Raw genomic sequence first — 20,040 nt, forward strand, 5'->3', positions numbered from 1 at the left:
TTTTACGTTGAGCATAATTCAATTTTATGTTCTGAAGCATAATAATGGGCACTTTTTTTCTCTCTCCATATCTCTATGGGGTTTATTTTTGTATTGACTGTCAAGTGTATGAAGACTATTTTGATAATCTGTCATCACACCAGGTTTAACAACTCAGAATAAAACACCTCTGTTGTTAGTTGTTTATCAACACTTGATAAACTTAGATCCAGCTTTCTATTTTGTCAACTGAAATTAGCAGTAGAAGTGTTACTATGGTTACCAAGGTTATGTAAGACACTAATTACGCTGGGGCTTAAGGAGGCCTCACTTTGCCAATTCAGTGTAGTCATTCAGCTGTAAGTATATTACACAGTACAGCACATAATGACACACAAGCCAGATCAATGTTTTTTTGTATTTTGTGGGGACTAGTTGTTTGATTTGGTGCTTATCACATATGTCAGGTAGTGCAGCGGTCTCTTCCTCAGACTAAACAACCCTTCACCTACAGTATTGCTACTGTCCATCATGTAAGTCTGTTTTTGCAGCCTCTGTGAAATAAGTAAAGCCTACTGCTGCCGTGATGGATAACTGTATGGAAAGCCTGTAGAACCATAAATATAATGGAACAACACACAACTCACAGGACAACTACCTGAGGAGGTCTAAATTTGTTTCTTTACTGAAAGACATGCGAGTTTGTTTGGCATATTCACGAGTGTGTGATGTTACTTTAAAGTCTTGGTAAAGCCCAAATAAATGTGTTCTGAGTCTGTCACACCACAGAAAAAGACTCGTTTTCAAGTATTGAAGTATTTTCTAGCATGTATAATGTGTTTAGAAAGAAATCATTGGTTTTGCTTTACCTTGAAATACTTTTTGTTGGATCAATTTTAGCATTTCTTTTATTTACAGGCCTAATTTTTATGTGCATGCTTTATAATTCTGCCAAGGCATGTCCCATTTCACAAAATTACGGTAGTTTGAATTTTCCCAGTCTGGAACTTATTTTTCTGATTATTCTGACACCAAATGAATGCAGCACAAATTCTCTCTCTCACAATATTGGATCAGCATGTGGCAAAGTTAGTTATATTTTTCCCGGTATGAAAGCAGACAGCCATCACATACTGATGTCTTCCTAGGATCCCCCTTTCAGATTTAGGGAATTGACCTCACTGTAAGGCCATGTTCAGAATGACAATAGAACAAGTGGCAATTGGAGAGGGTGTATTGCATGCAGGGAATTCCTCTGTTGTCATAAGCTGCTGTGTATTTCAGTGTATGGTAGCTGGATTCCCAGACTTTATCAGTAACCAGTTTCGGGGATATTGAATCAGCACTACCAGGTACAACAATGAGGTTTCGCATTTAGAGGAAATGGCAGCAGGCAATTTGCACATAAATAGTGATAAAGCTCCATAATGCTGCACAAAGAAAAAGACTTCCCACAGAATAGCAGCTCAGGGAAGTTTAGTGTGGTAACTTTGTGTGATGTTCACTTGGTGCCCTTGACATTAGAAAGTAAACTCCTCTTTGATAATGGAGAAATCAATCAAGATTTAAGCAGAGTGGATCATGGGAGTTGTTTGCCTGTACAAAGAGAGGCTGTGTGTGTGTGTGTGTGTGTGTGTGTGTGTGTGTGTGTGTGTGTGTGTGTGTGTGTGTGTGTGTGTGTGTGTGTGTGTGTGTGTGTGTGTGTGTGTGTGATGTTAAAAAGGTGAGGATTCCCTGGAAAAGAAAAAGGGATTTCTCAATGGAGATAAGGGATCTGTCAGGAATTGACTTGCACAAACAACAATCTACAACACAGCTGAGGGTAAGCCACCGTGTTGTTCCCCTCGGCCCACTGAGGGAAATGTACAGTTTAGTCAGGGATTACTCTGAGGTGTTTATCTGGGCAGTCACATCCTTCAATCAGCTACTTAAAGCCAAGGTATTACTTCTGTGCGAGTGATCACACACACACACACACACACACACACACAAACTGACATCATTTATGTGGTCAGCACAATAGACAAATCCCTTTCCACAGTCACACACTGTGTGCTCTTGAAGTTGTAATCATACTGAGACAAAGTCATCACACATACAAATGAAGCCCTGCAAAGTTCACGTCCTGTGCAGTTCCATTAAGGCAATTACAGATTGCCTGAAGCAAACTCGATGCAGAAAAGCAACAATATCCCAGGAACAGGAACCAGTAGGATTCATCATTTAAAATAACCTGAGGAGAATGTCTACACTGCCTCTAGAACGTGTTCTCAAATCATTGGGGAAATACTCAGCTCAGCTGCCTTATGAAGAACAACAAAAATGATGCACAAATGCCTGCGCAGATGCCAACTCCAAAGCTTCCTATCTTGCAACACAGCTTAAAACGTAACTAATCGGCAGGGTAGATTACACCGGGTGACGTTTTTTAAGAAGTAGTTTCATGGTACATGGTTGTTTTCATGGTTGTGTTGGCCTAACAGCCCTCTTCTGTTATCTATCACTCGTCCTCATCTTCTCATTTAAAGTCTGGGATGTAAACCTTTGGTCACACTTGTCTTTGGTTCTGCAACACAGCTCATAATACAGCATGTTTACTATTTTTTATCTTATTTATCCACAGATTTAAAGATTTGCAGCACTGAGTTGTGAACATGTTGCTGGACTAATATTTGAGACGTGTTGTAACTAAGTGTAATATTCCAAGAGCAATTTCAGTAATTACAACTTTAGCAGCAGGGGTATTGTGGCTACTGTTTACACAATAGTGTGCCTTGTTGTAACAAAAAGAGAAGATCAGTTGGAAGATGAACTGGGTGTAGTTGAGGGACAGTAGAGGAAGAAAGGTAAAAAAGAAAGAGATGAGGCGAAAGAGGGCAGCATCAGCTGTATTAAGTCCCTCCACTGCTGCCTCCCTAATCTGTCATGTTGCTGTTGGCAGAAAGCTCAGGTGCTTTTGCTGTCAACAGGGGAATTTTTTGTCAGATGGCTGTTTGCTGCTGGGACCTCTGATTAGTCTAGGGCTCAGCCTAACGGTCCCCTGGGTATTTTTAGTCAGTTGTGTGGATTGCACTGACAGAGGTCCCTCATTTGGTCTTGAACCACTTGGAAGGAGTGTCGATTCTGGTCAGTACAGTATGTAGCCAAAATCCTCTTTCAAGGTTTTTGCTTTTTCTGTGCTACACAACTTGCGCTATTTTTAGTAATATTTGGGAAAATAAGTCATCAGTGTTGAAAGACTTTTTCTTCTGGTGCAACAGCAAAATATGATTATCTACTTTTTTTTAAAAGGCTTAAAAGAGTAATGGGAGCATCAAGAGCACATTTCTAACTGATGCAGGAACTCAACGTCTACAAGACTGCAAACTGTGCATGTGTCTGTGTGAACACTTACTGTAGTCCTAACTGTGATTAGATCAAATAAAAAATATACAGTATATATAACAGCATACCGTGTCCTCCCAGGCACAAAAATATTTCCATCACCCAGCCCATGAATTTGAAACACACTCAAACATCTTCTGTTGAAGCTGAACACTTCTGATTCATCCCCACACAGTCAGATAGTGGAGAGTAGGGGGGGGGGGGGGGGGGTGGGGGAGGGGCTGATAGTGGCAATGATAAATAGAGTACTAGGGAGAGAGGGGTGTATAAGATAATGCAAAAGGAAGAAATGGAGGAGAGCAGAGAGTGATCGCCAGAGGTGTGTAGTCTTCATTCAGCGCTAAGCTGTTTAAATAACACTGCCATACTCACCACCTCCAATCTCAAGTGCAAATTCTGTTTCTCTGCTATTTCTGTATCTCTATCTCTTTCCGCCTCAGTTAACTTGCATTCACTTCAGTCTTTATGTTCATGTTTATATTTTAATTAAATTTAAATTGCAGATTATGAACAGATTCGCACAGCAACCATGACATTGTTACATCAACAACAAATGGTTCGATATCATTCTAATTAATCATTAAATCAATAGTCTATGAGAGAACATACAACATGCAGCTTTTCTTTCTCAGTCCTGTTGTCTCTGTACATTTTTTTCTTCACTTTGGGAATTACTTTTTAAAATTAGCAACCACTGCTTTTTCCTTTTGCCCAGGGAGAACGCTTCTTCTCACTCTCATATAGTCTCTGCTTTTCTGTCCACTCGGGTCTCCTTTCTCTTTCACTTCTCCCTCTATCTATTTCCACCCTGCTAACACCTCCCTCCGTCTGTGGCTCTCCTCTGTCCGTCTCAGGGAGGGAGGGAAGAGGAGGTGAGAATGAGAGTCTGGCTGGAGGTTCTCCCAGCAGACCCTGAGACATGTGGGCGAAATCACGCTCCTTGCCATACACAAAATATTACTGTCTGGTTTTGATACCAGCCACTAAAATACTGGTGCTGTTAAAATAGGGCTGCATTGTTTCAATACTATTCAACCCTGTATACTAGATATTCTGTGTATATTCTATATGAGGAACCATTGTTGATGAACATGCGTATTTGTCAACTTGCAAACGTATCTGCAAAGTGTTGCCTGACATCACTGGGAGAAAAATCATTCAATAATTGGCTAAATTTCTAAAATGTAAATTCTACTTGCTTTAGTTATTAGGTGTTTTACTTTTCAACCTGGTGAAAACGGAGTGGTAAAGGGGACAGAGAGGATAGAGGGAGGGGTGACTGAGACAAAGAGTGAGGAGATGAATTGGCCGTTAAAGGGCAGACAATATTCATAAAATGTCACGTCAAGTTGCTCCTGTCTGCTGAGACAAAGAAAAGCATTGAGCAAGTGATTTAGTAGCAGTTTGGACAAACATTAGTCAAAGCTTTTTCAATTCTCTGAGCTTGGTTTAACAACACTTTTATTCATATATTGTTGTTTTTTAACCAAAAGGTGTATTTAGTTACTGTAATTCCAGTTATTCAGCTAAAAATGTTGTTCTGTCCTAGTCTCTGACACAAAAAGCAGCACTTCCTCTGTGTGTCTGCAATTGAGTTTGTGTCTCTGTGCTCTATGCGTCTTATCGGTCCGCTTGCTTTTGTGAAGGCGTTGCATTAAAGCTTTACATCTATTCACAATTAATTTCCTGCGTCTGTGTTTGGGTTTGTTTTGTGTGTGATGTTGGAAGGTGGCAGTGATTAATTGCACAGTAGGGGTTGAACAAGCATTGTTTAATTAAATCCTCCAATAATGTCAAAGTTTATGTTTGCTGGGAGACAAGAGGTTGGGCCTTCTGTATCCCCTCAGCTATTACCCATTATTAATCCCAGCATGTGCGTGATTGTGTACATGCATGTGTGGTAGCAAATATAATTCTTCTTACAGCTCCTCGGGGTAAATAAGAATCAAAGGGCAATTCAACATTAATGGAAATGTTGTGAAAATGTAAACGTGTCACTATAGATGTTTTTCCTTGCATAGTGGTTTCTCATTCTGGCACCCTAAGCTGTTTTATAACTCTGGTCCATTTCAGTCTTGCCTCCAAGCTGGATAGAATAAGCTTTTGATATGAGCAACACTTTTATAAAATAAGGGCTTTAACCATTTTGACATTTACAACTCTCTGCCAGCGAATTAGTTTCTGCTTTTTTTTTTTTTTTAGCACAAAAAAACATCCAGAAACTGAAAACACACAACCAGTGTAACAGTTTTTCTTCCCTTTGTCAACTAATACTCTTTACCCTTTTATTCACCTCCAAGTTAGGGATATTAATTATTCATTTCAATATATATATTGAACATATTCAACATTTGTGAAAACACAATGTACAAAGAGAGGCTGTGTGTGTGTGTGTTTGTGTGTGTTTGTGTGTATGTGTGTGTATGTGTGTGTGTGTGTGTGTGTGTGTGTGTGTGTGTGTGTGTGTGTGTGTGTGTGTGTGTGTGATTGCACCCCAACAGTTTGGGTCTCAGGTTGTACGTCGGCCTTTTTTAAACAGTTCTCCACTCCTCTGCTCTGCTCAGGGTATCATCACAGCCTCCCCTCCTCCCCCTGCACCACTGCGGCTGGACCCGATGGTCAGAAGTTACCTCCGTCTGGCACCCTCTCCTCTGAATACCTGAACCAGGGCGGCTCCACAAAGGTCCTCCTCGTCATCTGCAACACAGCAGGATCTGGCCAGCAGGCTATCAGGTGAGCTGCAGGCTAATTGATTTTCAGTTGGTATTGTTGTCAGTTCAGTTTTTATCGATATTGACCTGATACCATCCGGAACATCTGTTTTAAATGTTCAGTGGGTATCAGCCTAATAGATATGGGTTTGAAGGAGTCTGCCACACTTATTAGTAGGTATGGTATAGGTCAGAATGCTGTTATCATCTATTCACAGTTAATCACCAATACAGTCCAAGATCCCGCAGGTTGTTAAACAATTGCAGTTTTAAACACGTAAAAACGTTTAAATGTTGTAAAATTTAAGTACTTGGTTATGTTTAGGAAAAGACCATGGTTTGAGTTAAAACTGATAACGGCCATTTTGATATCACACGCTCAGCTGCAGAGTTAGGGCCACATCTTGTGAATTGGTTTTGGTAAGGACACAGTAGCAGAGTCAGGCAACCTAGATTTCTTTTATGACTTGGAGTTTGAGGATGTGTCATTTGTGAGACAGTTTTTGAAAAGCTTGTTTAAGTCCAGCTGTACAGACATCTTTTCTCCTGCTCCACTCTGTCTTAAATAGAATATCTAATTTATTCTTTTCCACTTTCATCATCCAACGCTGTCTCTATGTTGACATCCAACTTCTGTTCGACTTCAACCTGTATATCTATTGCATGAATGCCACAGATGGCACTGCTTTTATTGAGCTTGTGCAGCTTGAGCTTCCATTCAGCTGTAGCTAGTAGCTGACAGTGTAGAAACCAGAGACTGAGTCGAACGATGCAGCTCAAACTGAAGCACTTAACCGGTGAAAATTAAGTTTTTATGGGTTGCCAAGCATCTGATGTACAACAGCAACTGGACGGATGCTTTTTGTTTGCCACCCACAGATGAGCTGTGTTGTACTGTTTGGGGATAAATGTCCTATAGGAGCAGAATGGCATTGCAAATCCGAGAAGAAACGCTCTGATCAAACCTACGTCTGCGGCAATGACATTAGGATTGTCCGAGATGAGCTGCACCTCACCTGTAAAGTGGACAGGAGCAGGTGGCAGCTGCAGGGGGACAGTTTCCATCCGTTTCAAGCAGCCTTCAGTCTGTACAGGAAGTCACAGAAACACTCACTTCCTGTTAGGTCAGATTTATTAAAATGTTATCACACCCATATATCAGTTAGTATGCGGCCTCCCATTGTTTTTATTATGACAGATAGCATAAGAAAACAATTTTTGGAGTGTGGGCAGAAGTTAGCAAGTATTTATTGACTTATGCAGCCAATTCAAGTAAATGCTTTATTATTTTGCAGCTACTTTAAAGATGAATCCACTATACTACAAATGATCATGGTAAAGCAGGGCAGATAGTCCAGCTGAGCTTCCAGTGATTCATAAAAGAGTGAAATATTTTGTCCATTGACTGAAATACTTTATGTTGATGAAAACATTGACGATCACAGCGGTAAACTTGCCGTTTTTATACAATTAAACATGAAGACTGGTAGCTCCAGATTTAGCTGAGGATCATGTATCACCAAACCTTTAGTCGAGCAATCACCTCTGTATTATTGAACGAGTGACATAAAAGTGTCCTTCAGTGAATGAGTTTAGGAGCCATAATAAGTTATATTATAATAATAATATAATAAATGAAAATTCTAAGGTGAGGGCTATATTTCAGTGAACATATTATAGACTTACACATAGTGTCTATACTCGTTTGTTCCCATTTTTAAAAGTGAGTAGACATGCTAAATATAGTGCAAATTTATTTTCTGTTTTTAGTTCAGTTTAGTTGCATTAAAAGTTAATTGTCAAAGTTAAAGTCACTCTAATGTTCCTGAACCCATTATGAGACACTGCGTGCTTTGTAACACGGAGCACTATTCTAGTGGAAATATTTATTTGACCCAGGGTAGACTGTGTCCACGAAGAGTGCCTGGTTAGGATTGTAGTAGCATTCAGACAGTAATCCTCTGATACTATTGGGTTTATTTTTGTGTGGTGGGTTTATTGTGTGCAAAGAAACTACTCCCATCACCATTAGTGCTCTTTGGTTATAAGGATTGCTCAGATTTCCCTACAGGGATCAGTACAGTTTAACCTATTATTGACTCAACGAAGGATGGATTCATATTTCTCTTCAGTCATCCAGTTATCATATCATTCCTATGAAAGACATAATGTCAAAATTAGATATTTGAGGACTCATTTGTTCACATGCCACATTACTCATGTGTACATGGCAGCAAACATGAGAGTCTCTCTTTGTACTTTAGCACTTCATCACCAAATTGAAAGGGCTGTTCTTAGTCTGTTTAGGTACAACCAAGGTAGCATTTTATGTAACCATGATATCAGAATTTACTTGCATAAAATGGCACTGGCTGCAGGGATTTGCTCCCATTCAGCCACAGGAGCCTGGCTCACAGTCAGCACTCCAACAGATCCCAAAGATGTTTGACAGGGGTTGAGGTCAGGCAAATTAGTCTGTTTGACTTCAAACTCAGAAAACAATTTCTTTACGAACCTCACTTTGTGCACGGGGCTATTGTCACATTGAAACAGGAAAGGTCCTTCTTTCAACTGTTGCCAGAAAGTTGGAAGCACACTATTGTTTGAAATATCATTGCATGCTGTATCACTAAGATTTTCCTGAACTGAAACTGATGGGTCCACCAAAACTATTGCAAGTATTTTACTGAGAGAAAACAAAGAATAGCACAACAAACTGCAGCCTCCAAATTGAACATAACATGGAATCAACACTTATCTAAAATGTTCTAACCTTCATTAAAGTAAGATTTATTGCAGAGGTATTGTTTTAAATTAGTTTACGCTAGGTGTACCTACAGTTATAAACTGGCAATTTAGTGCATTTGTTTTGTGTAAGTGTGTGAACATTGGAGCTTTAATCTTATGTGGTATGTCTAGATAATCTGTAAGAGATCCTGAAATCCTTCACAAACACAAACTGCCTCTCCCATTAACCTACCATATAAAAGCCTCTAATATAGCCACTGATAAGCAGTCAGAAGGAGCACTAGCCTTGAGTTAACTTAGAGACAGAGAACCCATTATGAGCCATTGATGCATTGATGATATAAAGACTGGTTTCTCTGCTTTATTTTGCCCCTGACTGTACATTATGACCCTTCAAGCTGTCAGTACAAGACACAATGATCTAACAGTAAAGCCTTGATGCACTTGACACCTGACAGCTTGACAGATGTGGTGATGACACAATGAGTTGCAATGACCTTTACAATGGCACTTTCTCTACTTTCAATACGTTTTTTAATTAATTTATGTTTTATAGTGTGTGTGACTTTCCAAGGTAATCAATCTTTAGGTTTTTATTTCAATCCTTCCCTTTTTTACTTTTTTCCTCTCCTCTCCTCTCAGGTTTGGACCTCCATTTCTCATGTGTGAGGACAGGAGCATCTCCTGGGACCAGCTTCAGCAGAGCATCCTCAGCAAGCTCTATTATCTGATGCTGAATGGATCTCAGGCTCAGGTAATGCCAGCTCACCCCCACTAACCAATAACATGTCATCCACTCTATTTCTTTAGCCTGGACCTTTTGGACTCCAGTAGACCAAATTAAAATAGCAATGCAGAGTGTAGTTAGAAAATTAATACACTTTCATTAAGGTTGGGTTCCATGTTTAAATAAATAGTTCCCGTTGTCTGTTTACAGTTGTCTGAGTCACATATGTAGCTAGAAATTAAGACAAAGGTTAAACTGCATGTGCCAAACCAATGTGTTTAAAAAAGTAGTCTGCCAGATGCTTGTTTTTCATGATTTTAATGATGATTTTAGTGACTATAGTGAGCCATAGTGACTACAGTATTGTGTTGGCTCTTTATTATTAATTACCTATTGTAGTTCTCTTTCTTATTTATACTTAGTCCTCGCGCCTGATTAATAGAATTCTAATCTAGTGTCCTGTAGTTCTGCAGTGCCGAAAAGCTTGCAACCTTCATTCATTCAGAGAGAAGAAAAATGTATTTCTAACACCAGAGACTGCCCATATTTAATGAATATTTTGATTAAAAGCAAAGAGTGCACCTTAGGACATTATATTCACACGCACGCGCACACACACACACAGTCAAGCCTTTTATGAGAGCATCAGCATACATTAAATTATTTCACCGTTCAGTAACACAAATCCTCCTCTTTACCACTATATAAGTTCTATATTTCAGAATACTGAGTGAAAAGAAGCAGATTTTTTATTATATTGTATTATTTGAAAACACTATATAGTGTACTATTACTGTTGCAGTGGACACATTACTGCTACATTCCTGGATTAAGATTTAAACAATACATCCTGTGATTCTGAAGCGGTCGCCAGTTGCATGTTAAAAATCCACTTTCTCATCTCCACTTCATCTGTTTCTCCATAGACATTTCAAGTTATCTGCACACCATGAGCCCCAAACCACTGCTCCACCCTTAAATACACGGACATTCACGCTGTCCACACTGCTGGCCGTCAAGTTGCCATGGGCAACGCCATGGTGACAGGCAACATTTGAGGTGGCCTAATCCAGAGCGAGCAGCTTTTTAAGCTTTATAAGAAAAGAACTAAGGCAGAGAAGAAAGAGAAATATCAGCCTGATTTTTAGGTACTGATCGCTATCTCAGTTTCTTACCTCCTCAAAGCCTCTCTGGCCTAGATACAAACTCGTTGAATCTTCCCAATCACCAGGGATTTTTCGATGTAGATTGAAGAATTTTTTTTAGCTGAAAAGGCCATCAATATCCCAAAGGTGCAGGGCTTAAATTTGAACTCCTCCGATGTTAAAAGGAAAAATAAAAAAATACGAGCTGATGTAAAACATAAGGATTGCTTGTGAGTTCAGTGTGCAATTTAGGCACATACAATGATCACCACATTGCCGTTAATATTCTTCATTCCCTTGACAGGCAGCAAGTTGCTGCCATTAGTTGGGTTGTCCCTTCTTCTTTATGAGATGTGTTGGCGCCACCCAGAGGTTTATTTGGCAAGCTACAACATTTGTTTCAGGTTATGAAAAAAGGAAACTATAAATTGAGTTGTTACTGACTTGCATGTCAAAATCTAGCTCCTCAATTTGCAACAAGAGCCAGATTGTGGCCAGGCAGACCAGTTACAATTTTAAAAGGGTTTCAGAAATTATCTCAGGTCTTTTACTGCATACTAAATCAATCTTCTGGAGGAATTTGTTATTTATCAACTGTGAGAGGTCAACATTAGTTTTGATTATAATAATTAGCTTGAAGTTCTTTTAAAATAATTTTTCTAGCCCATAGTAACCTCATTTATTAAATTGCTAACGTCGTTTTTGGTCTTACTAATACGTACTGATTTCTTACTGTTTGACCAGTGAATTTATCTACTGGATACTAGCTTTGGCTTAAGTAGTTCACGAACATAAACAAAGTAAATCAGAATTACAGTCATATTAAAGATGATGCATTTAATTACTTTTATTTTTATATAATTTATTTTATTTGAATGCTTTGCATACTGTATTCAGGTGCTCACGCAAAAGACCCCTATACAGTAGGTTTAGATTTTGGGTCCTCAAATCACTCAAATTCCCCACTGGGGTTAACAGCTCTCCTTTAAAGGGTTGATAGAATGATTATATAGGGTATTTCACACTGTTCCTTAAGGTCTCCTAATAGGGTATATAACATTGGTTGGGCTGAAAATGTCCCGGGTGCTATTTTTTTTCGCCCTTCTGCATCCCTGTGTAATGGCTCTATTTGGAACGAGAGCTTTTCTTCCAAATATGCTCATGAATATTTACGGGAGAAAGACGCTGCTGAGCTGGCCTGGACCTGGGCAAGCCAGCCTTCTTTGATAATACTTTATCGATCTTTTTCCCTCCCTTTGTAGAATTTTTTTTTTTTTTACTTCAACGATAGGCTACCTAAGTAATAATTATAAGGTAAAATAAATTCCTGTATTGAATTTGTGATTATTTGGCTAAAGAGTTCTATTTCTTTCGATCTACCTTGCTGACACAACCACTAAGCTTTATACAAATGATTGCGTAATGACGTCAAAAAACACTGAGAGCTGCGCACACACACAGACACACTGTTACATGCCCAGACATGCCCGGGAGCGAACTGCGGTAGCTAAAACAGCCGAGACCAAATGCAAAGTTTCGACACTTTCATTATAACTAGTGTTGTTGTAACGTTACCCTTTGGACATAAAAAACCTCCACAAAAGAATCACAACTCACCTTGTAGCTAGTAAGTGCGGGGAGCGGAGAGTGAATCCCTGCAAGCCTGTCCTCTGCCAGTGCGTCTGCGGCGCTGCGTTTAGATCCACAACTCCCTCTCGTCCGATATACAGTCAGGTCCATAAATATTGGGACATCGACACAATTCTAATCTTTTTGGCTCTATACACCACCACAATGGAGTTGAAATGAAACGAACAAGATGTGCTTCAACTGCAGACTTTCAGCTTTAATTTGAGGGTATTTACATCCAAATCAGGTGAACGGTGTAGGAATTACAACAGTTTGTATATGTGCCTCCCACTTTTTAAGGGACCAAAAGTAATGGGACAATTGGCTGCTCAGCTGTTCCATGGCCAGGTGTGTGTTATTCCCTCATTATCCCATTTACAAGGAGCAGATAAAAGGTCCAGAGTTCATTTCAAGTGTGCTATTTGCATTTGGAATCTGTTACTGTCAACTCTCAATATGAGATCCAAAGAGCTGTCACTATCAGTGAAGCAAGCCATCATTAGGCTGAAAAAATCTAAACAAACCCATCAGAGAGATAGCAAAAACATTAGGTGTGGCCAAATCAACTGTTTGGAACATTCTTAAAAAGAAAGAACGCACCGGTGAGCTCAGCAACACCAAAAGACCCGGAAGACCACGGAAAACAACTGTGGTGGATGACCGAAGAATACTTTCCTGGTGAAGAAAACACCCTTCACAACAGTTGGCCAAATCAAGAACACTCTCCAGGAGGTAGGTGTATGTGTGTCAAAGTCAACAATCAAGAGAAGACTTCACCAGAGTGAATACAGAGGGTTCACTACAAGATGTAAACCATTGGTGAGCCTCAAAAACCAGAAGGCCAGATTAGAGTTTGCCAAACAACATCTAAAAAAGCCTTCACATTTCTGGAACAACATCCTATGGACAGATGAGACAAAGATCAACTTGTACCAGAGTGATGGGAAGAGAAGAGTATGGAGAAGGAAAGGAACTGCTCATGATCCAAAGCATACCACCTCATCAGTGAAGTATGGTGGTGGTAGTGTCATGGCGTGGGCATGTATGGCTGCCAATGGAACTGCTTCTCTTGTATTTATTGATGATGTGACTGCTGACAAAAGCAGCAGGATGAATTCTGAAGTGTTTCGGGCAATATTATCTGCTCATATTCAGCCAAATGCTTCAGAACTCATTGGACGGCGCTTCACAGTGCAGATGCACAATGACCCGAAGCATACTGCGAAAGCAACCAAAGAGTTTTTTAAGGGAAAGAAGTGGAATGTTATGCAATGGCCAAGTCAATCACCTGACCTGAATCCGATTGAGCATGCATTTCACTTGCTGAAGACAAAACTGAAGGGAAAATGCCCCAAGAACAAGCAGGAACTGAAGACAGTTGCAGTAGAGGCCTGGCAGAGCATCACCAGGCATGAAATCCAGCGTCTGGTGATGTCTATGCGTCCAGACTTCAGGCTGTAATTGAATGCAAAGGATTTGCAACCAAGTATTAAAAAGTGAAAGTTTGATTTATGATTGTTAATCTGTCCCATTACTTTTGGTCCCTTAGAAAGTGGGAGGCACATATACAAACTGTTGTAATTCCTACACCGTTCACCTGATTTGAATGTAAATACCCTCAAATTAAAGCTGAAAGTCTGCAGTTAAAGCACATCTTGTTCGTTTCATTTCAACTCCATTGTGGTGGTGTATAGAGCCAAAAAGATTAGAATTGTGTCGATGTCCCAATATTTATGGACCTGACTGTACTTGTTCTAAACACTTTTCTCTGGGCCAGTAGGCTATTCCGTTGTACAGCCTGGAACACTGCATTTACGACCATGGTTCATTTTCAATATCCTTGAAAAACTTCCAAACTTTCTTCTTTCTAAAGTACACAGTGCAGCTCGTGTGTGAGATCCTGTCAGAGCTCCAGCTCAGCGGATCTGTGAAGGGGGAGAGGCCGACAGGGAAGGCATCAAACCCGGCCGGCAGCCGCCACCTGTCACGGCAGATTGCGGAGCTCCTCAAGTTCAAAACTGTCTTACCAAATTTGCAATTAACCATCAATTTTTGTAGAACGGCCCATATTTGAGCTTTACATAGTTGATTTCTCGCATAAAAAAGTCTCAGAAGTGAATTTAGTGATGGAAAAGCAGACGAACAATGTATAACATTTCTGAGATCTGCGCGACTTAGATTCAGAAGACCTGATCTCAGGTCAGTGGTGTAGCCTATGCAAATGTTGGGGCGTGACAAAGACTAGGAGTTGAGGAGTTGACGTCAACTTTTAGCTTTGTTGAGATTCCGTTTTCAGAGGCAGTTTCAAATTGTGAGATTTGCAGAGGAAAGAGGTGTCAGTGGGATTTTGAGGTTCTATGTATGTCCTATTTACCCTCCAAACTGTCGTTATTCAACTATGACAAGGTAAAATCGGTTTTGCATTCTATCCTCCCTTTAAGGCAGATCACAGATCATCCTGTAGAAGCTTGTGAATCCTTTAAAAATGTACCAAACTCTAATCTGATTACACACAGTGGTGAAACGTAACTAAGTACATTTATTCAAGTACTGTGCTTAAGTACAATTTTACATATGTGTACTTTACTTGAGTATTTATTTTCTGCGACTTTTACTTATACTTTAACTGCACTACATCTCAGAGGGAAATATTGTACTTTTTACACCACTACATTTATCTGGTACTTAGTTACAATTTTAGTTCATTTTAAATTAAAAAAAACATATATGCTTTCATGATATATTGCAGTACTACTAATCTACCCAGTTGTATGGTTATACAAAGTATCTAAGATTGGCTCCACATTGATGAACTGCAACTTTAAAATGCTCTTACATGTATTTGTTAGTGATAAAAAAGACAGAAATACAATATTCTATAATAATTTAACTATTTGGGGGCTCGTCAAACAGTCTGGTGTGTAAAACGCTAGAGTGTGGTTTTGATTTGGTGGATACATGGTTTGTGGCATTGTGTGGGGATGCCTTCCCGAGGGGTGTTGTTGTAAGTGCTGTTACTGTTGTAGGGAGTTTCTGTATTATTGTTACTACTGCCTGGTTTGCCTAAGATGGAGTTTGATATAGAGGACTTTGTTAGTGGCCCAATGTGGGGCAAGTTTGAAGCGTGCACTAAAGAAAATCTGAAACTCATTGCGGACAGGTTTGATATTGTTATCAGTAAGCATGGCAAGAAACAGGTGATTAGGGATCAGCTGGGATCTGCTTTGATAGAGCAGGGGGTGCTATCAGCTGTTGGGGGCGGGGTTACGTCTCCCAAAGTTGAGGAAGTGGGTCTCTCTGAACGGATAAAGTTAAAGGAGCTTGAATTACAGTTGCATTGGTTGGACGTTAAGGAGAAGGAAATTGATTGTAATCTTCAGGTAAGGAAGCTGGAGGAGGAGACTGAAGCAGCTCTGATCACCGTTGTCTTCTGTCGTCTTCTTTTGTGTTTTATTGCTTTGAGGATGGAGGTCTGGTAGTCTAGTTTTCTCGGCTTTGTTTCTGTTAGTTAGTCATTACTCTTAATGGGTTTTCCCCAAAGACATAGTAGGCTTAACCCCTTTGGTATTATCTTGCATTATTTTAATATCCACATACTCTGTGTAGTGCTTGATTACTCTTTCTACCAGTATGATTTTGTTAATTGGCGAAAGCCATCAACGTGATTGTTGTCAACATCCATCCATCCATCTTAATCCGCTTATCCGGGGTCGGGTCTTCATTGATTTATAAGGCATTGATTCATACCACTGCCAATTAACTTGCTGCTTGAGCATGCTGGATAAAAAGCAATGTTCCAAATCAATATTGCTTTGATTTTAAATTGATCAGATAAATACAAGCTTTGAGATTATAATGTAACACGTCTTTCCGGATATATCTACAATTATATACAAGAGGGAGCTCTTTATGGTCACAGCTATACTAATCTGCCTGTTGGGGAGACGGCGTTCGCACAGCAGACAGAAACAGAGTGGACAAGCTCATCAAGAAGGCTGGCTCGGTGGTCGGGGATGAACTAGAGACGGTCCAGCAGGTGGCAGGGGCCAGAACATTAAATAAACTAGGATCAATACTGACCAACCCAGCACACCCAATCCACCTCCTGAAGGTGATAAACAGCAGCACCTTCAGTCAAAAACTGATGGCACCAATGTGCAAGTCGGAGCAGTTTTTTGTGCACTCTATAATGCACAAAAAATAACTTTCCTTCATTTATATTTTTTAACTTATTGGTATGGATATATTTGAGTATATGTGTGGTGTTATGTCTGTCTTGAAGCTGCTGTGACACTGTAATTTCCTGCAAAGGATTAATAAAATGATCTATTTATCTATCTAATCTGTATTACTCTCCCTGCAGAATGCTGGGGTGCTGTTCAAAATCAGAGTAGTGGGAGGATCGGCAGCCTACAGCTACCTGTCCCCAAAGGACAGCAGGCCACTGTACCACCCTGCAGTTGACAGGTAAGACAAGCACACACACACACACACACACACACACACACACACACACACACACACACACACATGTACACTCACACAAAGAAAAACAACATATTGTACTGTACTGTATAACTACGCATACCAAACATGTACACTCTTTTTTTTGTGTGTGTGGTCGATAACATTTATGGCAACATAGATCTACAGTCAGTCCACACATACATGCACATCCTATAGAACACATATGCTGCTGAAACACTAATATGTTCCATGTGTCCTTGAAATTGGAATCATAAAAGCATGTAGAACTAAAAGGGCAGTCGGAGAGCCAAGGCCATGCTATATCTTGCAGTCTTGACAAAAGTGAAAAATAATTTGTGTATCGCCCTGTGATCGGATCGACTCCAAAATGAAATGGGCTCTTCTTGGCCCATGCTTACCCTTCCACCAAGTTTCATAAATATCGGTGGCGACAACATACACACCTCTTTGGCGCAGGTAAAAATGCAATAATTACGTAAAAATAAACCTAAAAAGCTAGTTAAGGGCCCTGCCACATTGATGAATTACATATTGTAATATGCACACATACTGTAGTATGCACACAAACAAATAATCATAATCATATCATTCAGAACATATAGCAGACAGGTCATCTTCTGCATTATGCAAAAAGCTACAGTTTCTTTCAGAAGAAATGGACCTTAAGAGGATTACAAGTGACTGAGCAGCTATAGTGATTTCCGTTTGACGGTTTGAAGATAAGGCCTTTATTTCCTGTGTGATAAAGAGCATGCCGCTGAGGAGCTTAGTACAAATCTCTACTCTTGTTCTACTGAGCTGCAGTGAAGGTCAGGCCTTCTACAAAGGAGCTAAGGAAATTAGATTGCCTTCCAGATACGGCTAGTCATTTGAGTGTGTGTGTGTGTGTGTGTGTGTGTGTGTGTGTGTGTGTGTGTGTGTGTGTTCTTCCAAATCACAAGAAGATATTGTCCCGTGTATCTGTAATTTTCAATAGCCATTCTGGTGGTTTAGATTTTTTGTCCCAAGGTTTTCAGACCTCTTTTACCAGCATCCCATTGCATTGGGGATGAATGTTATTTGGTTTGTGGCTCTCAGTATATATATATTATAATAATCATCGCACTGTGAAGAGTTTTCATTGAGAATGATTTTCTATCAAAGTAAAACTCCCATAAGTTGTATAGCACTAAAAGCAATCGCAAGAAATAAGATGAGCCTGTCAATCTCACACAAGCCTGAAGATGGGTTTCTGAATATCCAGAGCTGTTCCACTGCATCTCCACAGTCTGCACTAGTATAGTGTACAAAGTTTTTTTTTATATTATAGAATTTATTTACATTTTCAAAATGGTCAGCTTACTGTGTAATCACCTTGGTACTGAATACACGTTGTTTGTCTGCACGTTGCAGAGTCTGGAGTTTGCCACTAGAATATGCGTGTAATTCCACAGTGTTTAATTGGCCAGCTGTTATGTGTCGGCAGCAATCTGGTATGATAGGCAGACACATTAGTAACTGGAATAACAAAAAGTAAGAATTTTGCAATTCAGTTTTGAAATTAATTAATAATTCACCATTTAAATAAAGTATAAGGTAATATAATTAATTGGCAATTACATTATTTTTTTATTTGTTAAAATTAAACACTGAAAATATCTACAATTATTTCAGTAGCACACTCCGGCCTCTCTCCCCCCATATTAGCATTATTGAGTTCTTTAACCCCTTTGGGATTTGTTGACATGTTATGTAAGCCTGACATCTAGTGGTAACGCTTAGAACATACACATTTATGCATTAAACATGTTCACAGTGAACAATACCATCAACGACATGGGTTCTACTCTCAAGTTGAAGTGAACCTACTCACAGTAAGAGTCAGTGAATTATCAGCCATGCTGGAAATCTCCAGACTGTCTCCATTCAGATAATTCCATCACAGATGTTTTGCAAATTTAAAAAAACTTGAATTTTGACATGGTACATTTGCCATCATTGATCCGTCATGTTCCCCACTTGTGCCTCGAGAATTTGGAGATTATTAAATCTACCTTGGCCCTCTGTCAGCACTGTTTGGCTCTTGAATACCAATGCTGTTTTTATCTTTCCTCCTGAGATCAAAGCAGTCAAGGAAAGCTCTGCATTACAAACATGACTTTACATATTAATGCATGATGTGAAGCCAGGTCTCACGTGTGTGTGTGTGTGTGTGTGTGTGTGTGTGTGTGTGTGTGTGTGTGTGTGTGTGTGTGTGTGTGTGTGTGTGTGTTCAAAGAAAGACGTCTAGGTTTCACCAGAACAAGCATTATTCGCAACACAGATTTCAGCCTCTCTCGCTTTTGTGGTTTCTGGCATTTGGAGATGAGGCAATACTTCTTACTGACTGATTTAACTAAGATCATAAGATAAATAGATGTATTTAAAGTTGTCTACTGTTTTGTAGAGCTCTGAAGTTCTGCGGCCCTGGGGGACCTCCCCACCTGAAGGTTGTTATCGAGTGGGAGAACAAGACTAAAGAATGGTAAGCATTGTGCACGACAATTATAACCTCTAGTGGAGTATATACTGTATAATGAAGAAGAACATGTTATGAGCGGAACACACACACACAACTGTTGTGGATGTCATCCTCAGTGTCATTTTACCATTTGCACGATTTCCCAGAACACACGATGATTCAGTCCATGTCTGGAAAATGGCACAAACATAAAGACTCACACTGGTCCAAACAATGCAAACACAAATCTGCAGCTGAATGGAAACAATACGCCCTGTGTGTGTGTGTGTGTGTGTGTGTGTGTGTGTGTGTGTGTGAAACACAACCAGTGTAACAGTTTTTCTTCCCTTTGTCAACTAATGCTTTTTACCCTTTTATTCACCTCCAAGGTAGAGATATTGATTCTTGATTCTTTTAAAAACGTCTGTCTGTCTGTCTGTCTGTGTGTGCTCCAGTCTTTTTGGCAGCATCCAAGAGGAGGTGGTCAAGGATGCGGAGAGCGTGAGGAGCCAGCAGCAGCAGCATCTGCAGCAGCATAGCTGTACCTTGGGCGAGTGCTTTCAGCTGTATACCAAAGAAGAACAGGTGAGACTAAATACAACACAACTACCAAGTGAACTACATACATTGTTATTCTCACCTGCCACCTGTCCTCTGTCTATCTTGGAGTCCTCTCCTGTCCAAAAACCAGACTAAATTCTAAATTGCAAGAAAAAAACTGAAATTCACCTTCTTCTTAATCACTAGTCT

The 20,040-nt window shown here is 39.8% G+C and overlaps 1 protein-coding gene across 1 annotated transcript in view; it reads left to right on the top strand.

The window, feature by feature from the left end:
• usp43a (ubiquitin specific peptidase 43a) overlaps positions 1-20,040 on the top strand; it is a 111,116-nt gene that overhangs the window by 67,709 nt on the left and 23,367 nt on the right. Inside the window, exons 7-11 of the mRNA XM_078280253.1 lie at positions 5,928-6,096; positions 9,465-9,576; positions 16,687-16,790; positions 19,237-19,314; positions 19,746-19,875. Coding sequence (XP_078136379.1) covers positions 5,928-6,096; positions 9,465-9,576; positions 16,687-16,790; positions 19,237-19,314; positions 19,746-19,875 — 593 coding nt within the window. The remainder of the gene's footprint in view (positions 1-5,927; positions 6,097-9,464; positions 9,577-16,686; positions 16,791-19,236; positions 19,315-19,745; positions 19,876-20,040) is intronic.

This window comes from Sander vitreus, chromosome 2 (genome assembly GCF_031162955.1).
Source record: "Sander vitreus isolate 19-12246 chromosome 2, sanVit1, whole genome shotgun sequence".
In the NCBI taxonomy this organism is placed as follows: Eukaryota; Metazoa; Chordata; class Actinopteri; order Perciformes; family Percidae; genus Sander; species Sander vitreus.